This window comes from Crocodylus siamensis, chromosome 5 (genome assembly GCF_052110815.1).
Source record: "Crocodylus siamensis isolate JL-2025a chromosome 5, ASM5211081v1, whole genome shotgun sequence".
NCBI classification, from domain to species: domain Eukaryota; kingdom Metazoa; phylum Chordata; order Crocodylia; family Crocodylidae; genus Crocodylus; species Crocodylus siamensis.
Genome location: NC_143399.1, coordinates 90,646,168 through 90,665,817, shown reverse-complemented (window position 1 = coordinate 90,665,817; position 19,650 = coordinate 90,646,168). Strand labels below are relative to the sequence as shown.

The 19,650-nt window shown below is 42.1% G+C and overlaps 1 protein-coding gene across 1 annotated transcript in view; it reads left to right on the top strand.

Moving 5' to 3' along the window:
• The window catches only part of ABCA13 (ATP binding cassette subfamily A member 13), a 377,080-nt gene that overhangs the window by 163,428 nt on the left and 194,002 nt on the right, over positions 1–19,650 (top strand). The window contains 5 exon segments of the mRNA XM_090049781.1: positions 5,472–5,648; positions 9,366–9,660; positions 12,733–12,847; positions 14,477–14,806; positions 18,373–18,442. Of these exon segments, the coding sequence (XP_089905907.1) occupies positions 5,472–5,648; positions 9,366–9,660; positions 12,733–12,847; positions 14,477–14,806; positions 18,373–18,442 (987 nt within the window).

The following is a 19,650-nucleotide window of genomic DNA, read 5'->3' as shown; positions in this document are numbered from 1 at the left end:
GCACCAGGCTCCTGCCCCAGCCTCTCCTGGTGTGCAGCCTTAAAAAGGCTGTGTGCAGCCACACTTTTAGTTGTGCATGGCCTTGCACACGCTCACATTAGAGGGACTTGCCTGGGACCAGTCTTATTTTATATTTTCATTTGTGATGCTGATGCAAAAACGTAGGAGTGTGCTAATGAAATTCTCTGATGGCACAAAGCTGGGGAAGCATCACTGATACAGAAGAAGATTAGAATGTCAGTGTTGGAGTAATAAAAATGGGATGAAATGTAATAGCACAAAGAGCCAGTACTGTTCAGCATAGCAAAATGAAGGCTGAGAAGGGGAGGAGCTCTTTACAAATACATCAGATAATTAAATACTGGGGAGTAAAAAGAGGTATTTAAGATGGCAAGAGAGTATATAGATGTAAACAGGTGATGAGCAGATTTTTAGGCCATAATTTAAGAGGAAGTTCCTACCCAGCAGAGGAGTGAGAGTCTAGAACCCACCATCCAATAGGAGGAGTAGGAAGGAAAACCAAATTGGTTCTAGGATGCAGTTTAATAAACTGATGTGAGAGGGATGATATGATGTGGTTGTCTGGAGTAGTGGGACATGGGACATAATGACCCAGAAGGTTACTTTGAGCTAATGATCCTTGGATTGTTTATTTTGGATACAAGATGCTTTGTTTGTCTCTAGTTCATTTTCCAGTACCTTTGTAGTACCAGGGCCAAGATATGGAACACAATACAAAGAAAGGAACAAAAACAGCAAGGCAAAGTTTGCTGTTTTTCATTAATAATTTTTGTTTTTCAGCTATCATAGATTAGGGGGTGTTTTTCTGTTCTTAAAACTGTTATTTGATTAAATTTTGGAACTTCCCTCAGATTCTATTTGTTCATAAATGTAACTGTTTGATTTCCATAGAAGTAGACATTGTGTCATATGTAGTTAAATATTATCTTTTACTTACAGAAATATTTAATTGCAACATACTCCAAGAGAGCAGCTAACTAGTTGATATGTCTTATGCTAAAATATTTAAGTGATTAAGTTGAGAGAGAAAATTTTTAAATTAATTTTTGATGTATTATTCAAATTAAGGTCCAATAAAGATCAGCTGGTGGAGAAATTTCAGTTGATATATCTATTTATACTTATCCCAATTAGTATTAGGAATGTCATACTTCTTGGAATGCTACAAAACCAAGAATGTTGCATCATCTTTCCTTTGTGCCGTCTGTTAGGAATAGCTGTAGATGCATGTGATATTTCCAACCAAGTTACATTCCCCTTGGATCCAAGAATTCATACCATTACTTCCTGGTACATCTACTATCTGTTAGTCTTGACTCCCTCTCCAGTCTTTGTTGACCTCTTTTCCTGCCAGTGCTGCCTTCCCTCCATATCACTGTACATTTTTGCTCCTCTACCTTCCCCCTGCAATCCCTGCTCTTTTTTTCACTGTGTTCTGATGTATGTTTGCCACCATTCTCAGTCAGATTAGTTATTACCTTAATTTATAAGGCTCAAAGACTTTCAGAGGGGACCAGCAGGCATTGGGGGAGTCCCTGTCCCCCTGAGCACCACCAGGAGGGATTAGAAATAACGGTCACAAGCTGGCAGAGGGTAGATTCAGATTAGACATCAGGAGGCGCTACTTCACTGTCAGGGCGGCTACAATCTGGAACCAACTTCCAAGTGAAGTGGTGCTGGCTTCTACCCTGGGGGGTCTTTAAGACAAGGTTTGACAAACACCTTGCTGGGGTTGTTTGGTCCCAGTACTCTTTCGTGCCATGGCAGGGGGTTGGACTTGATGATTTGCTCAGGTCCCTTCTGACCCTACTAACTATGAAACTATGTTTCTTGAAAAGTCTTAAGAAGTTTGGAAACCTCCCCTACCTACTCTTGACTGCCTAAAGTAACATGAACGATCCAGTACGTGTCTAGATCTGGAGAATTTATCCACAGGTTTCTATTCAACATAAATGTAGCAAGAATTGTTTTTGTTTCACGTTGTCTTGTGATGTAACATTATCTCAGATATACTTGGAGATTAGCACAAACCACAGAAAAATGGATGCGGACCTGAACTTTAGCAAAGGCTGAGAGAAGTGGATTTAACTGTGTGTGCAGACAAAGGCCAGTCCTCAATCTCAGATCTAGATCTGGAGCAAAACATTCCAAGTGGTTTTGAATTGGAAATTTTGCCTAGGTACTTTTTAAAATATGAAGCCCAGATTGCCAATGGCTGATCTGTGTGCAGTATCTGGTGTCCTGATAGGCTATACAGGAAGGACAGGATAGGAAGGAAAGGTGGAGGAGTAGCACTCTACATCAAGGAGGAATATACTTCCTCGTTAATTAGCATGGGGGTAGAGGGGGGGCACTCTGAGGTGCTCTGGGTTAGAGTAAAAGGCAGTCCAGGGGAGAGAGACTTAACGGTGGGAGTCTACTATAGACCTCCCAACCAGGGAGAAGAGCTCGACCTGGAATTCTTAGGTCAGCTTACAGAGGCAGTGAGGGCTAAGGATGTGGTCATCATGGGGGACCTGAACTTCCCAGACATCTGCTGGGAGGAGCAGTCAGCCAAGTCTGATCGCTCACGTCGGTTCTTAGCCAGACTGCAGGACCTCCATCTAACCCAGGAGGTGCACAGTCCCACCAGGGGAGACGCCTTGTTGGACCTAGTGCTGGCCACGGGTGATGACCTGGTGAGGGGGCTGCGGGTGATGGGCCACCTGGGAGACAGTGATCATCGCTTGCTGGAATTCACCATCCAGCGTAAGGTGGCAAAGGGCTGCAGCAAGGCAACAGCCCTAGACTTTAGGAGGGCTGACTTCAACAAGCTAAGGAGGATAGTTGGGGAAGCGCTGAGGACCCAGAGGGGAAGGGAATCAGATGTCGAAGGTGAGTGGTTGCTCCTTAAGGAGACGATCCTCCATGCCCAAAGGGAGGTAATCCCAACAAGGGTCAAAGGGAGCAGGAGGGCACATAAACCCCCATGGCTCACTAAGAGCATCCGGGAATGTCTCCTTGCTAAAAGGGAGGCATATACCCAATGGAGAGATGGGGTCATCGCCAAGAAGGACTATGTTATAGTCGCCCGAGGATGTAGGGGGGCAGTCAGGAGGGCCAAGGCAGAGTTGGAGATAGGACTAGCTTCCCGGATTAAGGACAATAAGAAGTCCTTCTTCAAATACATAGGGGGTAAAAAGAGGGTCCCGGGTAATGTGGGGCCCCTGCAGGACACGATGGGCAACTTAGTCATCACGCCAGATGACAAAGCTAACATATTTAACGATTTCTTTGCCTCTGTCTTCCTAAGTAGGGACCAGTTCAGCCACCTCCCTGCTGGGCCCCCCTCGGGCCCCGAGAGAGACACGCCTGGGCCAAGGGTTAGCGAGGAGTTAGTTAGGGTACTTCTGGAGAGGCTGGACGTGTTCAAGTCCGCTGGTCCGGACGATCTTCACCCTAGGGTTCTACAGGAACTGGCTGAGGTCATTGCGGGACCCCTGGCACGGCTCTATGAGCACTCGTGGTGCTCTGGCGAGGTGCCGGAGGACTGGAAGAGGGCCAATGTGGTCCCTATCTTCAAAAAGGGAAAAAAAGAGGACCCGGGAAATTACAGGCCAGTTAGTCTGACCTCAATCCCGGGTAAGCTCTTTGAAAAAATTCTCCTGGCACACATCCAGGAGGGCCTTGCGGGGGAATGCATGCTCAGGGGCAACCAACATGGGTTTATCAGTGGCAGGTCTTGTCAGACCAACCTGGTGGCCTTTTACGATCAGGTCACCAAATCATTAGACGCAGGGGTTGCTGTGGATGTAGTCTTTTTGGACTTCCGGAAGGCTTTCGACACTGTCTCTCACCCTGTCCTCATCAAAAAGCTGGGAGACTGTGGTGTCGATGCCCACACGGTCAAATGGGTCGCCAACTGGTTGGAGGGCCGCACCCAGAGGGTGGTAGTGGATGGGTTCTTCTCGACCTGGAAGGATGTGGGCAGTGGGGTTCCGCAGGGCTCGGTCCTCGGGCCTGCACTGTTCAACATCTTCATCAGTGACTTGGATGAGGGGGTAGAAAGCACCCTGTTCAAGTTTGCTGATGACACTAAGATGTGGGGGGATGTGGGTGCACTAGAAGGGTGCAATAGGCTACAAGCTGACCTTGACAGGTTGCAACGGTGGGCGGATGAGAATAGGATGGGGTTTAACACTGATAAGTGCAAGGTGTTGCACATGGGGAGGAAGAACCGGCACCACACTTACAGGTTGGGGAACTCCCCTCTTGCCAGCACGGAGACGGAAAAGGATCTTGGAGTCATCATTGACTCCACGATGAACATGGGCCGGCAGTGTGGGGAGGCAGTCAAGAAGGCCAATCGTACCCTGTCATGCATCCACAGATGCATCTCGAGCAGGTCCAGGGAGGTGATCCTCCCCCTCTATGCGGCACTGGTCAGGCCGCAGCTGGAGTACTGCGTCCAGTTCTGGGCGCCACACTTCAAGAGGGACGTGGACAATATGGAAAGAGTTCAGAGGAGGGCCACTCGTATGATCAGGGGTCAGCAGGGCAGGCCTTATGAGGATAGGCTACGGGACCTGAACCTGTTTAGCCTCCACAAGAGAAGGCTAAGGGGGGACCTTGTGGCCTGCTACAAACTGGTCAGGGGGGATCAGCAGGTATTGGGGGAGTCCCTGTTCCCCCGTGCGCTGCCAGGAGTGACCAGGAATAACGGTCACAAACTGGTGGAGGGTAAGTTTAGATTAGATATTAGGAGGCGCTACTTCACAGTCAGGGCGGCTAGGGCCTGGAACCAGCTTCCAGGGGAAGTGGTGCAGGCTCCTAGCCTGGGGATTTTTAAAAGGAAGTTAGATGAGCACCTTGCCGGGGTCATCTGACCCCGGTGCTCTTTCCTGCTAAGGCAGGGGGTCGGACTAGATGATCTACCTAGGTCCCTTCCGACTCTAGCTACTATGAAACTATGAAACTATGAAGGATAACCCTGCGATACCTGAAGTGTACAATGACACTCTCACCTATGACTCATAGGAAGTCTTATGTGAACTTCAAATTTGCCTGTGTGGAAACTTCCTGTCTTTACCAGACCAGAATTACTCTCACACGTCAGGAGATGGAATTGGTACCAACAGAGCTGAGTCAAGCATCTAAACTTTTACTGTTTTTTCATGAACAGGGTCTTCCTTCTGGAATTGGACACACATAATATCATTGTTAATCTGAAATGGAATGTGAATTCAGGGAAAGATTTTTTCAAAGCACCTAAATAACGTAGAGGAGCACAAGCTTGTACTTGTACTTCTTAATTTCCTAGGTGCTTTTGAAATCTCTCTCCTTAATTGATTCTTTCTTTCCTTACAAAAAATGTTCTATTTCTGTTGTATATTCATACTGCACAATGAATGGCTTTGTTTTATGCATGCTGTACTGAAACCAATAGTTTTCAATTTGTTTACTCTGCTTAGAGGCTATGATGGACAAGATGCTCAACAACTCAGTGACTGAGCAGATTGACCTATTGTCACAGCTCGTGGTAAATATCTCCTCCTGTGTGTTACTGGATCGCTTCCAGCCTTTAGAGTCTGTTGAGAAATTGGAGGCAAAGGCTTATGAGCTCATGCAACAAAACAATTTCTTGGCTAGTAAGTACCTCATTTAACATACATATTGACAGGAAACCTCAGACTTCATAGACCTGTTGCGTCCCATATTTCCTTGTAAGAGGGTGCTGTAGTGCTTCGGCAGCTATGAATACATGGCTTAAAATATAAATATGTTATAATCACAAGCACATTTGCTTGGTACAAATACATCTCTGAATCTTGAACATTGTAATGAAAGCTAATGATGTTGCTATTGTAACTGTGGAAACATTAGTAAATGAATCCCCAGAGTCATATATACCTAATAAATATTATACTTGGAACAACAAATATGTAATATACAGCTAGAATGCACTGAGGTGAAAGAATGCCAAGAGCTCTAACCCTCCCAAACCAGCCAAATGAAGATAGTAACTATTCTTTTAAGACAAGGTCACCCAAGTTTTCACCTTTTTGGCTGCCTATAAATGTGCTGGTTCATGTTCTAATGAAATTAGTAGTCTGCTCCATGTTCTAATTAGAATGCTCCAGCTTGTGTCATGTGTATACGTGTTTAAAAATGGCCACGGGGCGCTTTATGTAAACCTTGTTGAACGGTGTTCAAATAAAGCATCCCATGGCCATTTTTAAACCCATGGGGGTTGAATACACATGATGCTGAGACATTTTAATTAGAGTGGCTCTCCAGGAACTGTTGGAGTTAAAATGCAACTGCCCCCAGAATGTGTATAGGCAGCACTTTTTAAATTTTTAATTTCTGTCTTCTGGATTTACAAAACAAAATGAAGTAATCTTTCTAGTAGTCATGTTTGATAAAGAAGGTAACTTTTGAATTGGATCATTTACTCTGAGTAAGTTTAGTGATTTTGGTCATTAGGATGACTGTCTCTGTCTCTATACCTCTTTCTTGAAAATCCTCCTTGCTGCAGGAGAGCTATCTAGTGTGCTAAAGAGTGATTTCTTTCTTTCTCTCTTTCATTTTACTATTTAAGAAGCTTCCTATTCCTGCCTGAGTTGCATGGGCATATGTTCCTCTTGCTAAATAGAAAGGTGAGGTCCTGGCTGTGTTGATGCCAAAAGAGCCTTGCCACAGATTTAACTGGGGCTAGGATTTCATCCATAGTTTTGTTTATTTTATCATTTCTGACTCCTGGTAAATTCTGTGCTGAAGTCTTCAGGGCTTAGGATATACTTATGCAACATGATTTACTGGAGACTATAAACTTTGGATTTTACTTCTTAATAGGGAGCAGATATGCAGCCAGCTCTTGCAAACTAACTGCTTGCAGTAGGCACAAATAAAGTGCCTGGCCACTAAGGCTTTAAATAATGTCTCGTTTGACGTGGGCCTAATTGCCCTGGCGTTTGACCTGGAAAAAAACAAGCTTGGCACAGCCATTTACATCGGTTGCCCTTCCAAGCTGAATTGTTTCTTCTCAGTGAGACCACACAATCTAGCTGGCCTGTCCTGGAGATTTCCCACAATAAATTTAGATTCATACAACCATGTCTCATGAAAAAGTGTTAGCACATTTTATCCCACATACTTCAAAAGGACTTAAAACAAGACAGTGGACTTTTACATCTGTAGGATCCCAGGACAGAAGGCTTTCTTCTGGGACAGTCGAGATGTCTATTCACAGCTGAGGAGGAAGGAGATGCTGGTTTATATTGAGCAAATATCTACTCTAGGATAAATTGACTAGGGAGAGGATACATAGCCATTTTCCAAAGGGAATAGAGTGCCTATAAGGCTGTGTGCTGTGTGTCCACTCCACTTTTCACTTTTTCCCTGGAGTGAAGTCAAATTACAGTGGAGCAAATGTGTTGCATGTCTGTACCCTAAAGGTGATCTTTAAGGGAAATTGGGTCCAATAGATGTAGGAATTAATATCAGTCAAAATCTGGGGCAGTGCAAAACATCAGACCAGTACTTTGGAGTTTTTATTGCCTATTCTGTCACAGATATATTTACGTGACCTTGCTCTGTCATGCTCAGAAACAGATTTTCATCTTCTGCTCAGAAATAGAGGGAGGTAGGAGCCACAAAGGAGACAGGCAAAGGATTTTTGCACCTTTCCTGCAACACGTTTGTCAGGTTCTGAACCAAAGGCAGCTAATTTTGACTACTCACATTTTAGCTTTATCTTGCTGCTTCTCCTGTATTAGAGGCTCCATGCAAGCTAGTATCTTGCCTGCCTTCAAGAAAATAGGTTCAAAGCTTTCTGAAAACTTGAAGTGGATTGCCTTCCCTTTATGAGGGTAATCTATGCAGTACTTCTTTGTTACATCATCTGATCTATGCACATCTTCCTTTTTAGTGAATGATGTACAACTGAAATTTGGCTTCCTTTATCTAATTTTTGAAAAATATTTGGCAACTTCTAAATCTTCTTGGGTGGCAGGGGGTATTAAATTTTCCCCTAGATAGGAAATTGTATTTGTTTTTTAATCTTTGGCCAGCTTAAAAAATAGGAAAGGAGAGACTAAAATGTCCTAAGAATATTTCTTTCCTCAGAAACGAAGATGGTCTGGGTTCCTTTCAATGCACAGCCCTTTATAATGAAAATGAAGACAGCTTTGCTTCTCAAACAAGAATGGCAAACGTGTTTTTACCATTTATCCAGAAGGAATGTGTCAGAGGAGTAGGGCAGGAGAAGCTTTAGTCTCCTGTTCCTGTACTTGACTTCATTTCTCATGATTCAGAAATAGGATTGACCCACTCTCCCTGAAGTTAAGATAAAAAGAAAAAAAACATTTATTCTGCCATGCTAGTGCTATATAGGAGCAGTGACTCCACCCACTTGATGGAAGAATAAAGCTCTGCCTCAGAGGTACAATCTTCTGATCCTCATTCAAGGGAGTATAATTTTTAAGCGGCCAAATGTATTGGGAACTTTGCAATGTTTAGGATCATAAGGGCTGCCTATACATATGGTTGAGGGGGGTGTTTTAATTGGAGCAGTTCCTGGAGATTTGCTGAATTAAAACATCATAGCATCATGTGTATTAAGCCCTTACGTGTTTAAAAATGGCTGCGGGATGCTCATTCAGTGAGCTTTAGTTAAACTGACCCATGGCCATGTTGAAATGTGGCTGGGGGGACTTAATACACTTGACATGGCAGGGATGCTAGAGTGTTCTAATTAGAATGCATTAGAGCACGTGTATAGGCAGGCTAAGTTTTCTTGCAGCAACTACAGAAAATTTAGATAAAAGTATAGGAAGTGTGGAGAAGAAATTTCAAAGGTCAAAATATAGAAATGCTTTGCTCTAGATTTGTCTTTGGGCTAAAGAAAAAAATGCCATTTTGAGCCAGTTTCAAATCTTAGAAGTGGAGGAAAAAGAATGAGCTCTTTCATTGTATTTATGTTTAATATTCCAAAACATCACCCAGTACTTTTCAAGAAAAGAAATTCACTGGGTGATTAATAGAGACTTGAAGGAGTTCCTATTTCAAGGTTTGAATCCCACTGTGTTGAATCATAGGGTTGCAGTAGAAGTGGCTTAAAATGCAGTGCTACTCTTTGGATAAACTATGCATCCATATTCTTTACAGGTAGACAGTAACTTTTTATAAATGGATAGGTGTCATGAAATGATTTGATCGGCTATTTATTACCTTCATAAATAAAGTAGAAAGTTGGGGACCCGAGACTAGAATTTGTACTGCAGGGTGCACAAAATACAGGACTCTGAGGCTGTGGTCATTTAAATCTGTGAAACACCTTACTGTATTTTTCTTTCTTGTAACAGGCATCATATTCCATGCATCAGACAACAAGGCAAACACAGATTACCTTCCTCCACACATTTCATATACAGTCCGGACCAGTGTTCTGTTCAGCATGAGAACAGATTTGATTAAAAACCCATTGTGGAAATTCCACCCGCAGAACCTGCCAGCTGATGGATTCAAATACAACCACATCTTCATTCCACTGCAAGACGTGATTGAAAGTGCAATTGTTTCAGTGCATGCTGCAACTGATGCTTCAGAGCCAGAAATACAAGTGCAAGCTATGCCATATCCATGCCACACCAGTGACCTGTAAGTAAATTTGCTCATTTGAACCTTAAGTGGCATTAGTTTAGCTGTGATCTGGCTGAACTGTCCAAAGAAATTTCCTGGAAACCTGTTGGATTTCTCTACCTGGTGGTTGCCCCAATAAGGCATTAAACCAGCATGATTGGTTTTGGTGGATCTCATTTTGCGATTCCCAGAAGAGAACATTTGGGAGGGAACAAGTACAGCAGCAACTCACTGTGACATCTTAACCTGGGTAGATGGCCTTGTAAGAGCTGTTATCAGCCAGTGTTCAAAATGCCAATAGAGCTGGGAACTGGTTTGGAACCAACTCGATTATTAGGCATGTGTGAAGTGGGTCCTATTTGATTTGGATTCAACCCAAATCGGGGACAGTGATTCGCTTTGCTGACTCGGATCACTGTCCCTGATTTGATTTGGCTGAATCCAAAGATTCAATGCTGATTCGGAGAATCAGCGATTCAGACATAGACAGCTTTAAAAGTTTTTCCTACATACCTTGAGGTACCAGCATGGCTTGTGAATGCTGGGGCCCATGGAGTATCCCACAGGAGTGCGGGGGGGTTGGTCCTCTACGTGTTCGGGGGCAAACCCAGAAGTGGACCAGAAGTATTCCAGTCTACTTCTGGGTCTTCTGGGGCCCCCCTGCACCCCCCCATCCCAGCAATTGGCCACAAGGGGACCCCAGGTGCCCCCCCCCAGACCCAGGAGGCCCCCCAGCACAGGGAAGTGGACCGGAAATGCTTTTAGTTCACTTTCAGGTCTGCTGCTGAGCATGCTGGGAAGTCCCCTGAGCTTCTTTGGGACGCTGCATCCATCCCACCATCGCAGCATTCATGAGCTGCCTGGTACCTAGAGCTATGTAGAAAAAACATTTAAAGCTGTGTCTATGTCTGAATCTCTGACTCTTTCCAAATCTCTCTGAATCAATTCAGAGGGTTCCAATTTGATTTGGAGAGATTAAAGGGTCCTCTGATTCGATTCAGAGATTCAGCCACCAAATTGGGCTGAATCTCCGCCAGATAGAATTAGGGACCAAAGCTTTGTACTCCTATCTCCCTCTACTTCTGAGCAGCAGATGAAAAGCTGTTTCTGAGTATGAGGTGTATAGCACCCTGATGAGGCAGATGTGGTTAGCTTTGTTAGTCTGAAATCTGACTATGGCTCTTCAATGTACAAGACTTGCAGTGTACACATGTTTTATTCTTGGCAATCTCAGAATGGGTGTGAAGGTAGAGACAGTTCATGTAAAGGTCTTGATGTAAGGGTCAGGACTGTGGTGTATTGTTTTTGTCATGGAGGTATTCCCTTAGTTGTAGCTGATGGAGAAAGCCCAAAAGGTCTTCATAAAGCTGCACCTTATTGAACTGTGTAGGAGAGCAGAAGGAAAGATGATTGGATAACCCAGAGCACTTTAGGGGGACTGAGAGTGTGGGTTGATAGGTTGATGATATTGATGTGGACTGTAGTATTGTTTTTGAAGAGTGAGTGTAGAAGACTGTTCTTCCTTCATCTTCTTTAACAAGTTAAACGTATTTGTGGTAGGCTTCCTGGATGGATGCAGGGATGTCCCCCTGGAAAAGGTCTGTTATATCTGGGTGACTCTATGGTCTGCTTGTTAGTTCTGTGAGCCTGGTGCTAATTTATTCCTGTTTGCTGTATAAGACCCTGAAGAGGCAGTTCCTCCTTTTCTTTGAGAGAATAAAGTACAGCTTTTCAGAACAGGCTGTGTGTTATGTAGAACAATGTGACCTGGTCACCTGGAGTCTTTTGGGCCCCTGCCAGACATTTGGGTAAAGGCAAGTTAGGATCACTTGTGTATAGCAGGAGGCACGATTGTGGGCTGCAGATCCTATTATGGCTTATTGTCATCCCGGGTTCCCTCTGTACTGACAAGTAACAAGCTTCTGTGGCTGGAAGCTCACAGCTGACGGGACTTGCAGCTGCTGCAGCACCCCATGTACTCCTGTGGATGGGAGGTCTATAGGTGACAGAGCTTGCAATCACAGGATTGCCCTACGCACTGCTGTATCTGTGAGCCCTGTCAGCTGTGGGACTCCCAACGGTGGCAGCACATGGAGTGCTCCTATGGTTGTGAGCCCCATTAGCTGCAGGACTTGCATCCATGGCAGTGCATGGTGTACCCCCATAGTGGGGAGCCTTGTCTACTGTTGGGGCGCCCAGCCACAGGGGAGCACATAGCCACACATTCAATTAATGCTGTGATAACAATGAGCCACAGAGTTATTACATGTTTTTTGTAGAATAACCGTGTGGCTTATTTCGTTTTATCATGCTGTTTAACTGATCAGATGTGTAGCTGGGTTACAACTGGTTGGTTCATCTGACTGGTATCTGATTAGGAAGAAGACATTTGAGATACCCAAGCAAGTTTCTTGAGCAGATTGATTGGAATCATTTTTATTCAGTTGGGCACAGTGCCTTCCAGGAGCACAGAGGGAGTTAGCTGTGTTAGTCTGAAGTTAGGCAGAAGTGAGGGTAGGGTGGCACCGTAAAATAACTGGTTCAGAGAGACATGAGCTTTTGTAGGCAACAACCTATTTCACCAGGTGTTATGAATGGACTGTCAGAAAAAAATAATTGTATATAGAGGGAAAGGGATTGGAGGGAGGAGACACTATGTGCATGCAGTGATTCAGTATGTGGTTTATATGTAGAAGATAAGTGTCACTAAAACCAAAAGATGAGAATGCAAATAGTGAACATTAAGGTGAGGAATACTTCCTACTAGAGCAATGCTGCAAAGCTGATAATATGTCAAGCACTTTCAGTATTTTCATTTGGAAATAGCACATTGAAATATACTTCAGTAATTATATTTCACTGTAAATAGAGCCTCATTTCAAAGAGGCAATATAAAGGTTCTACTGTTACTGTTAAATTATAGTACATATATTTACCTAATAGCAGCAAAAAGTATTTCTAGACCTGAGTTAAACACACACCATACATTATTCTTTTATGTATATGTTCTGAATAACACTGTATGGATATTAACATCTATATAATAGTCTTTCATCTTTTAGGGGTTGACAAATATATTTGTGATTTCAGATTCTTGAACAACATAGGGTTTTTTTTCCCACTCATAATGATGCTAACATGGATGGTATCTGTTGCTGGCATGGTCCGGAAACTGGTTTATGAGAGAGAAATTTGTCTTGAGGAGGTAAGAATTAGTGGACCTACTATAAAATGAGTTTGCCAAAGGTGTGCCTAAAAGACTAAAAACAATGGCGACAATAAAAATCGTTGAGAGATGGTTTTGTGTACTTATAAAACTGCTCTATTTTTTATTTTCTTCTTTTGAGCTGTGAGCCTGAGTTCTACCTGCCAGCTCAGATTCACAGGGATGTTTTGAATTTGAGCTTCGCATTGCTGTGTGGAGATTTATATCTGAAACAAAGGAGAGCAACAATTGAAAACACTGTAAAATGTTAAGTTGAGAACCTTTCTTTAAAACCAGTCTTGTCAACAGAGATCCCGATCTTCTTAGGTGCTGTATGCCTTCAGCTGATGGTATGTTTATCCATTCTCAAACAGTAACTATGTACTAGCAATCAGCATGACCTTTCTTTGGAGTAGGAGAATAAAAAAACAAGAAAAGACAGTCTATTTGAGAAAACACACATGCATTTACAGTGTGATAGTTTTTGCTGAACTAAAAAAAAATGGCTCTGAACAGTATTCTTCAGAGTTTTACAGGAGAAGTGCACAGAGGGAAAACATGTTCTTTCATTGAAGGTAGCATCTATAGGAGTTCACACCCTGTCTTCAGTATCTTGCAGAACTGGGACCTTATGTAGATGCTGTGTAGATGTAGTACCATTTCTATCCCACAAATCCAAGCGCTGTTCTTCATTCTGCTGCCGACTTGCTGTTGAACTTTGGCAAATTATCTAAACTTTTTAGACTGGTTTTTCTCTGTGTCTAAAAGAGGGCTCATTTATTTTACAGGGGTGTTTTAAATATTAATTCACTATGTCTGCAAAATGCCTTTTACTCTGGTTGAAACATAGTATAAAAATACTATTTTATTTCAGCTAGTGCTTTTTTAAGTGGTGGTCTTGGAGGTATGTGGTGTCATTAATATCTGCTTTCGTGAAGATTCCTATGCAGAAGCTGAGAATGGAAGAATTTAGTCCATATTCTACTGCAAGTTCTACAAGAAGGAAAATTGTAAATGTTACCATATTTGTTAAAATGGCACATTTTCTTTTCAGATGCTTTAACTTTAGTGAGAAAAACAAAAAATGAAGCATAGGAGTGTTTCATATTTGCACAATGTTATAATTTTTTTGCAGGGCTCTTTTAGTTTTTGTCATTCTGATAATTGTTCACAGGTTTCCATTATTATGGTTATATTATGCCGTCTTTTATAACTGTTGTTTTTTTCAGGCCAAAGATGCACAGTTTTAAGCATAAAAGGGGGAGATTCCCACTTCAGGGGCTGGTACAATTTAAGAGTCTGATGCTGTAAATACTTGCAAATAAACATTATGCCCATGAACATGAGTAGGCCTTTAGGCTCATTGGTCTTCCTCCTGTTCATCTACATTATACTCAAAAGCAAATGTCATCAGGAGAGAGCCATAACTTAAAAAAAAAAAAAAAAAAAAAAAGAGCACCAGAATGTTTTACCGGGTCTCACTCTTATCCCACATACTGTTAATACAAGGGTGAAATTAATACAGTTGTGATCTTTGGGGAGAATGCTAGCAATGTCTCTTGTTGTCTCTCTTCTACTTAAATTTTAAGAGCTGTATATTAACTGTAAGATATTTCTTTGGTTTTGCAGTACATGAAGACAATGGGTGTGCACCCATCCATTCATTTCCTAGCCTGGTTTCTGGAGAATATAGCTGTACTTGCTATAAGCAGCTGCACTCTGGTCATCATTTTAAAAGTGAGCGGCATCTTTGCTTACAGCAACAGCTTCCTCATCTTCCTCTTCTTCCTTGATTTTGGAGTTGCAGTTGTTATGCTAAGCTACCTGATGGGTGCATTTTTTAGCAGTGCCAATACAGCAGCCCTCAGTGCCAGCCTTGTGTATATGATAAGTTTTTTACCCTACATAGTTCTGTTGGTTTTGCAGAACCAACTGAGTTTTGCCAACCAGATCATCGCTGTAAGTACTTTTTTCTTTTTTTCTTTCTCTTTTAAAGTTGTTTTATTCATTTTCATCATTTATGACCATTATAAAACAAACAAACAAACAAACAAAAAACACCCCTTCCCTTACTTTGTCTGTAGATTCTTATTTGGGCTTATATCTCATTGAAACTGCATAGCTTTCCTTGATGGGAAACTAGCCAAGAAATACCACTCTGAATGCAACAGAAGGGAATCAGAAAATGAATGTTCAAGAGAATTGACAGAACCCAATAAACAGCATAAGGCTCTACATTCCTAGTGCTGCATGTATGATGGAAAAAGATACATTCTTAAACACATGGTTTTTCTTTTTTACACAAAAGAATACCATGAAAAATTAATGCCATCCACAAAAGGGATGGCACTGCATCTGAGGAAAAACATTTCTTCTTTACAGGAAAACTAGTATAAACTTAGTGAAAGGTAGAAATCACTCATGTTTAAAATATAACTACAGAAAAAGAGTATAAGAATACATGCTGCACTTTCTGTGTCTTTTACAGATACTGTTTGTGCTGTGGAAATGTTTAAGATGTTATCTTAAATTTTGTTAAAAATACAGTGGAATAATTGTACATTAGCAGACAGGATAATAATAGGAGTAAGGTACTTATCCACTAACTAGTTACCATATTATCTGGTTGGAGTTTTGCTATATTCTGCTAAGCAGTTTTGTCATGCATGTTTTTGTGATGGACTGAACTATGGTGATGATGGTTACTAGGACTGTGCAAAGCTTCGAGTGCTGATTTGATTCAGAGGAGATTTGGCCTGATTCAGTGGCCAAATCTCTGAATCTGAATTGAATCAGGACACTGACAAAAAGGTCCGAATCAATTCGGAAAAGATTTGGAAAGCTTCAGAGATATGAGTAGTCCCTGCTCACCACTGCAGGGAGCTGGACCTGGACTCCATGCCAGTAAGTAGGGTGGGGGAGCACTGGAGGAGGGGGGAGGGGACCATGGGGGGGACCCCTGCCAGGCCCCATCCCCTGCCTGCTCCCCCAGTCCCCCTAAGTGCCCCCCATCCCCCTCCCACTTTCCTGGACCTGGCGTCCCAGCTCTTCAGAGAAAAAAGAAAACAAAGCTCCACACACACTGGCTGATGCCAGGACAGGGTGGGGGGACGATCCCTGCTGCCCCCCACTGCCCCATGCTGTGTGGGGGCTCTGCCATGAGCCCCCATCCTTTGACCATTCACTCACTGCAGCAGCCTCAGGACTTCTTGGGGCTTGTGGCAGAGCCCTCCCATGCAGCACAGGGCAGTGGGAAGCAGCAGGTTGTCCTCCTTCCAGGCAACACGACTTTTTTTTTTTTTTTTTTTTTTTTTTAAAGTGCTGGGATGTCTGGGCCGGGCAGGGCAGCCATTGACAGGGCTGGGAGAGTGGGCAGGAATGAGGCCTGTTTGATTTGGAGATTTGGTCGATTCAGTGATGGTTGAATCTATGAATCAGATTCAGTTGAATTGATTTGGGACAGTGATTCGAATCACCAAATCAAATCACTGTCCCCCAAATCGACCAAATCCAAAGTGAATACTAGCTGCTTTGCACATGCCTAGTGGTTATTCTCCTGAAATTTCTGTTTTAAGAATCAGTATACTTGCTCAGAAAGCATTTTGTGAATCAGTATCACACTTACATTCACTTGTCCGGTTTCCTCTTAATGTATTTATTTAATGTAAAAGACTACATCTACTTCAGAAGACTCTTCTCATGCATTTATACACCAAGTCTTTTATAAATGACAGAATAAACCCCAGAGAGAACTTACTTAATACTGAACTTGAAAACCCTCTAGTTTGAAAGTATTCTTGGAAGATCACACAAAACCTGTGTAAAGAATTCAGAATTAGACCCAGGTAGGAGCCTGTGGTACTTCTGTTGAGGCCCAGAAGGATTAAGAAGGTTCTGTAATTTGGATTAATAACAACATGAGTTTAGGCCAATAAATGTCTTAAGTATTAAAGTAAGGACAGAAACAGAAATAGTTTAGGCAAACAATTCTCTTTTTGATGTATATTTCAGATATAATCTCAATGACTTTTAGAAGTCATTTGTATTTGAATTTGTATTTAATATTTTGCACACCATTAACTTCCTGTTAATGCTGTGACAACAAATTAAATATTTTAATACAACCAGAGAAACAATTTAAATCATACCATAACTACAGAGAAACAATATAACCTAGATGTCCAACTTACTGCTCTTTGACTCTAGGGTAGGTGTATACACACATTATGTATTACATAAAAGTAAGCAAAGGCAATCAGATAACTTTATGTTCATAAACAATAAGTGTGGTTCTTGTTCCACACACAGCAGTTGCCTGTGCCACTTGTGGCATGTGTGCTATGGGTTGGCCACTCCTGGCATAATGATATGCCACTGCAAGATTGGGGTCTAAACAGGTTAAAGGGCTACTTTATTTTGGGGGAGTGGGACAATTGCCCTTACTTTTCATATTAGTTACCTGAAAAGTAATGCAAGTTACTTTTCATATTAGGTACCTGGGTACATTCCCAGGGTATGAAATGCTGCAGAAACATAAGGGGATACCTGTATGGCTTCCCAGGTATTTGAGAGAGCACTGAGAAGCATACTGGCCTTCCCCCCATCCACCCCCAAACCTCCCATAACCCTTCTTGCTCCCAGTTTTCATGAACCAAACCTGAAAATGGGGCAGTAAATGCTCTCAAACTCTGTTTCTGGTGTGCTTGAGGGCAGTGGCAGAGGCTTGTCCCCAAGACAGCTTCATTGCTTTTTTCCCAGGTTTAGGGTATGTACAGTGGGAATAGCTATGGCTTGGTGGGGCAATGTACTGGACAGGCTCTAGATACAGCCACATTGGACATCACTATCTTAAAATACATGAGACCTTGGTTATGAGTTCACATTCAAATGACAGAACTTTCCACATACCACAACGCCTTATATTTTATTAATATATAGTAATGATTTGGTTTCCTCTATTAGCCTTCAGATGCTGGCCAGTGATTTTTTCCATTTACCATCAGTCATCTATTCTTATTACATTATGTCCCTGAACTTGGTCATTTTCCATTTTGTGCTTTTCTGATGCAGTATGCCCTATTTATATTGCTCCATTGGAAATTAAATGTTATTTCCTTGCAGTAGAATACCTGCCCAGCGTACAGTACACAATGTATGTTCCATCAACCTCTGCCTCTTGTGAGTTCTGGGTCATTCACTTACTACAGAAAATAAATTGCTTTATACATACTTCCACTGTTATGCATTATATATTTTCAATATGTGGTGGATTTATGATGCTCCATAAATTGTGGTAAAGTTAAATAATGCCTTCAAATATTAATAACTAAGTCAGTAAAGCTCTCTAACTTCGAGAGTGTACTTCTGCAAAATTCAGATAAATATTGTTCAAGAAGTAAAAAGAAAGGCTGGATCATTAACTTATGTGGAACTGAAAGGTCCATTGTTTCTTCATTTGGACTTAGTTCAGCTTCTTCATGAAGTTTTATACATGTTAATTTACTGCTTCTTTTGTACTGTTGCAGTGCCTTTTGTCTACAACTGCCTTTGGACAAGGGGTGTTTTTCATTACATTCTTTGAAGGCCAAGAAATAGGTAAGATCTCCTGTTAGCTAGAAGCTTTTGTAATAATGGTTTACAGAGAGCTAAATGTGAAAACCCATTCCCCTTGCTTTGTGCTAAAGAGCATCAGATTGCCAGTGAGCAGCTGAACTCAGAATATAAGGTGTAAAGCCCCATAATGCCCCTACATTCTTTCCCCTCTCCCCTCTTAAAACTGCTCTAAATTGTGGAAGGCTACAGTGACTGAAAGGGGCTGATAATGCAGGATGCAGGGAAAACCCTATCCACACTCCCAACATTGCAGATACTTTTCAGCAGCTGGAAGATAACTGAAGTATTTAATTAGTTCTCAGAAGTTGTTAGGTAGCACTATACCACTGCCATGCTATCTTCATCCAGTAGCAGTACCGTGAAGATAGATAGAAGGCTAAATCTGTAGTCAAATTACATCTAACAGAATAGCACTGTGAGTGGCTTTATCTTTGATCTGATCTTGTGTTGGTCTACTACTGGAGAGAGTTCTCAGTATCCCAGCAATGGAGTTTTGGCTGTGGAAATGTTTTATGAAATGGACAGGGAATTCAGTATTGAGGATGAAAGTTACTTTAACTGTTAAGAAAAAGGGGAGCTCTGGGCACCATATGAGTGTCATCTCTCCCTGCCTTCCAGAAGCAACATTTCAGGTGATTTAAAGTGGTCTTTTCATGTATTCAATTAAATTTGAAATTTAAGATGATTTTTAGGCAATTTATATTGGTTCCGTAATTCAAATATGTTCACATTGTAGGAAAACATTGTAAACTTGTTTTGTTAAGAAATTCACAATCAGGACTTTCAGAGGTGACTCAAGTATTAAAGCTGTACTTTCAATCTTGTATTGTGTCGTCTTGTTGACAGCACTGCTTGGGGTTCAACCTGTTGAAAATACTTGCATTTCAGAAATTATGATGAGGCAAATTGGTGCAAAATCTGTTAGGAAGATTATATTGTGCCTGATCCAAAGCCCGGGGATCTCAGCGGTCAAGGGCTAAGTACAGACAGTCAAACACCCCAAGGCTAAATTGATTCAGTTTTTGCACGTTAGTCTAAACTGCAGAGATTAAACTGAGAAACAACTAGACAGACATTCATTTTTGATTCAGGAAATGCAGCCACATGCATGCAGGATCTCAGGCCAGAAACTGGGGGGCACTACAGCACGGCTCTCTGGCATGTAGCCAGCATGGGCTGTATGTTTGCTT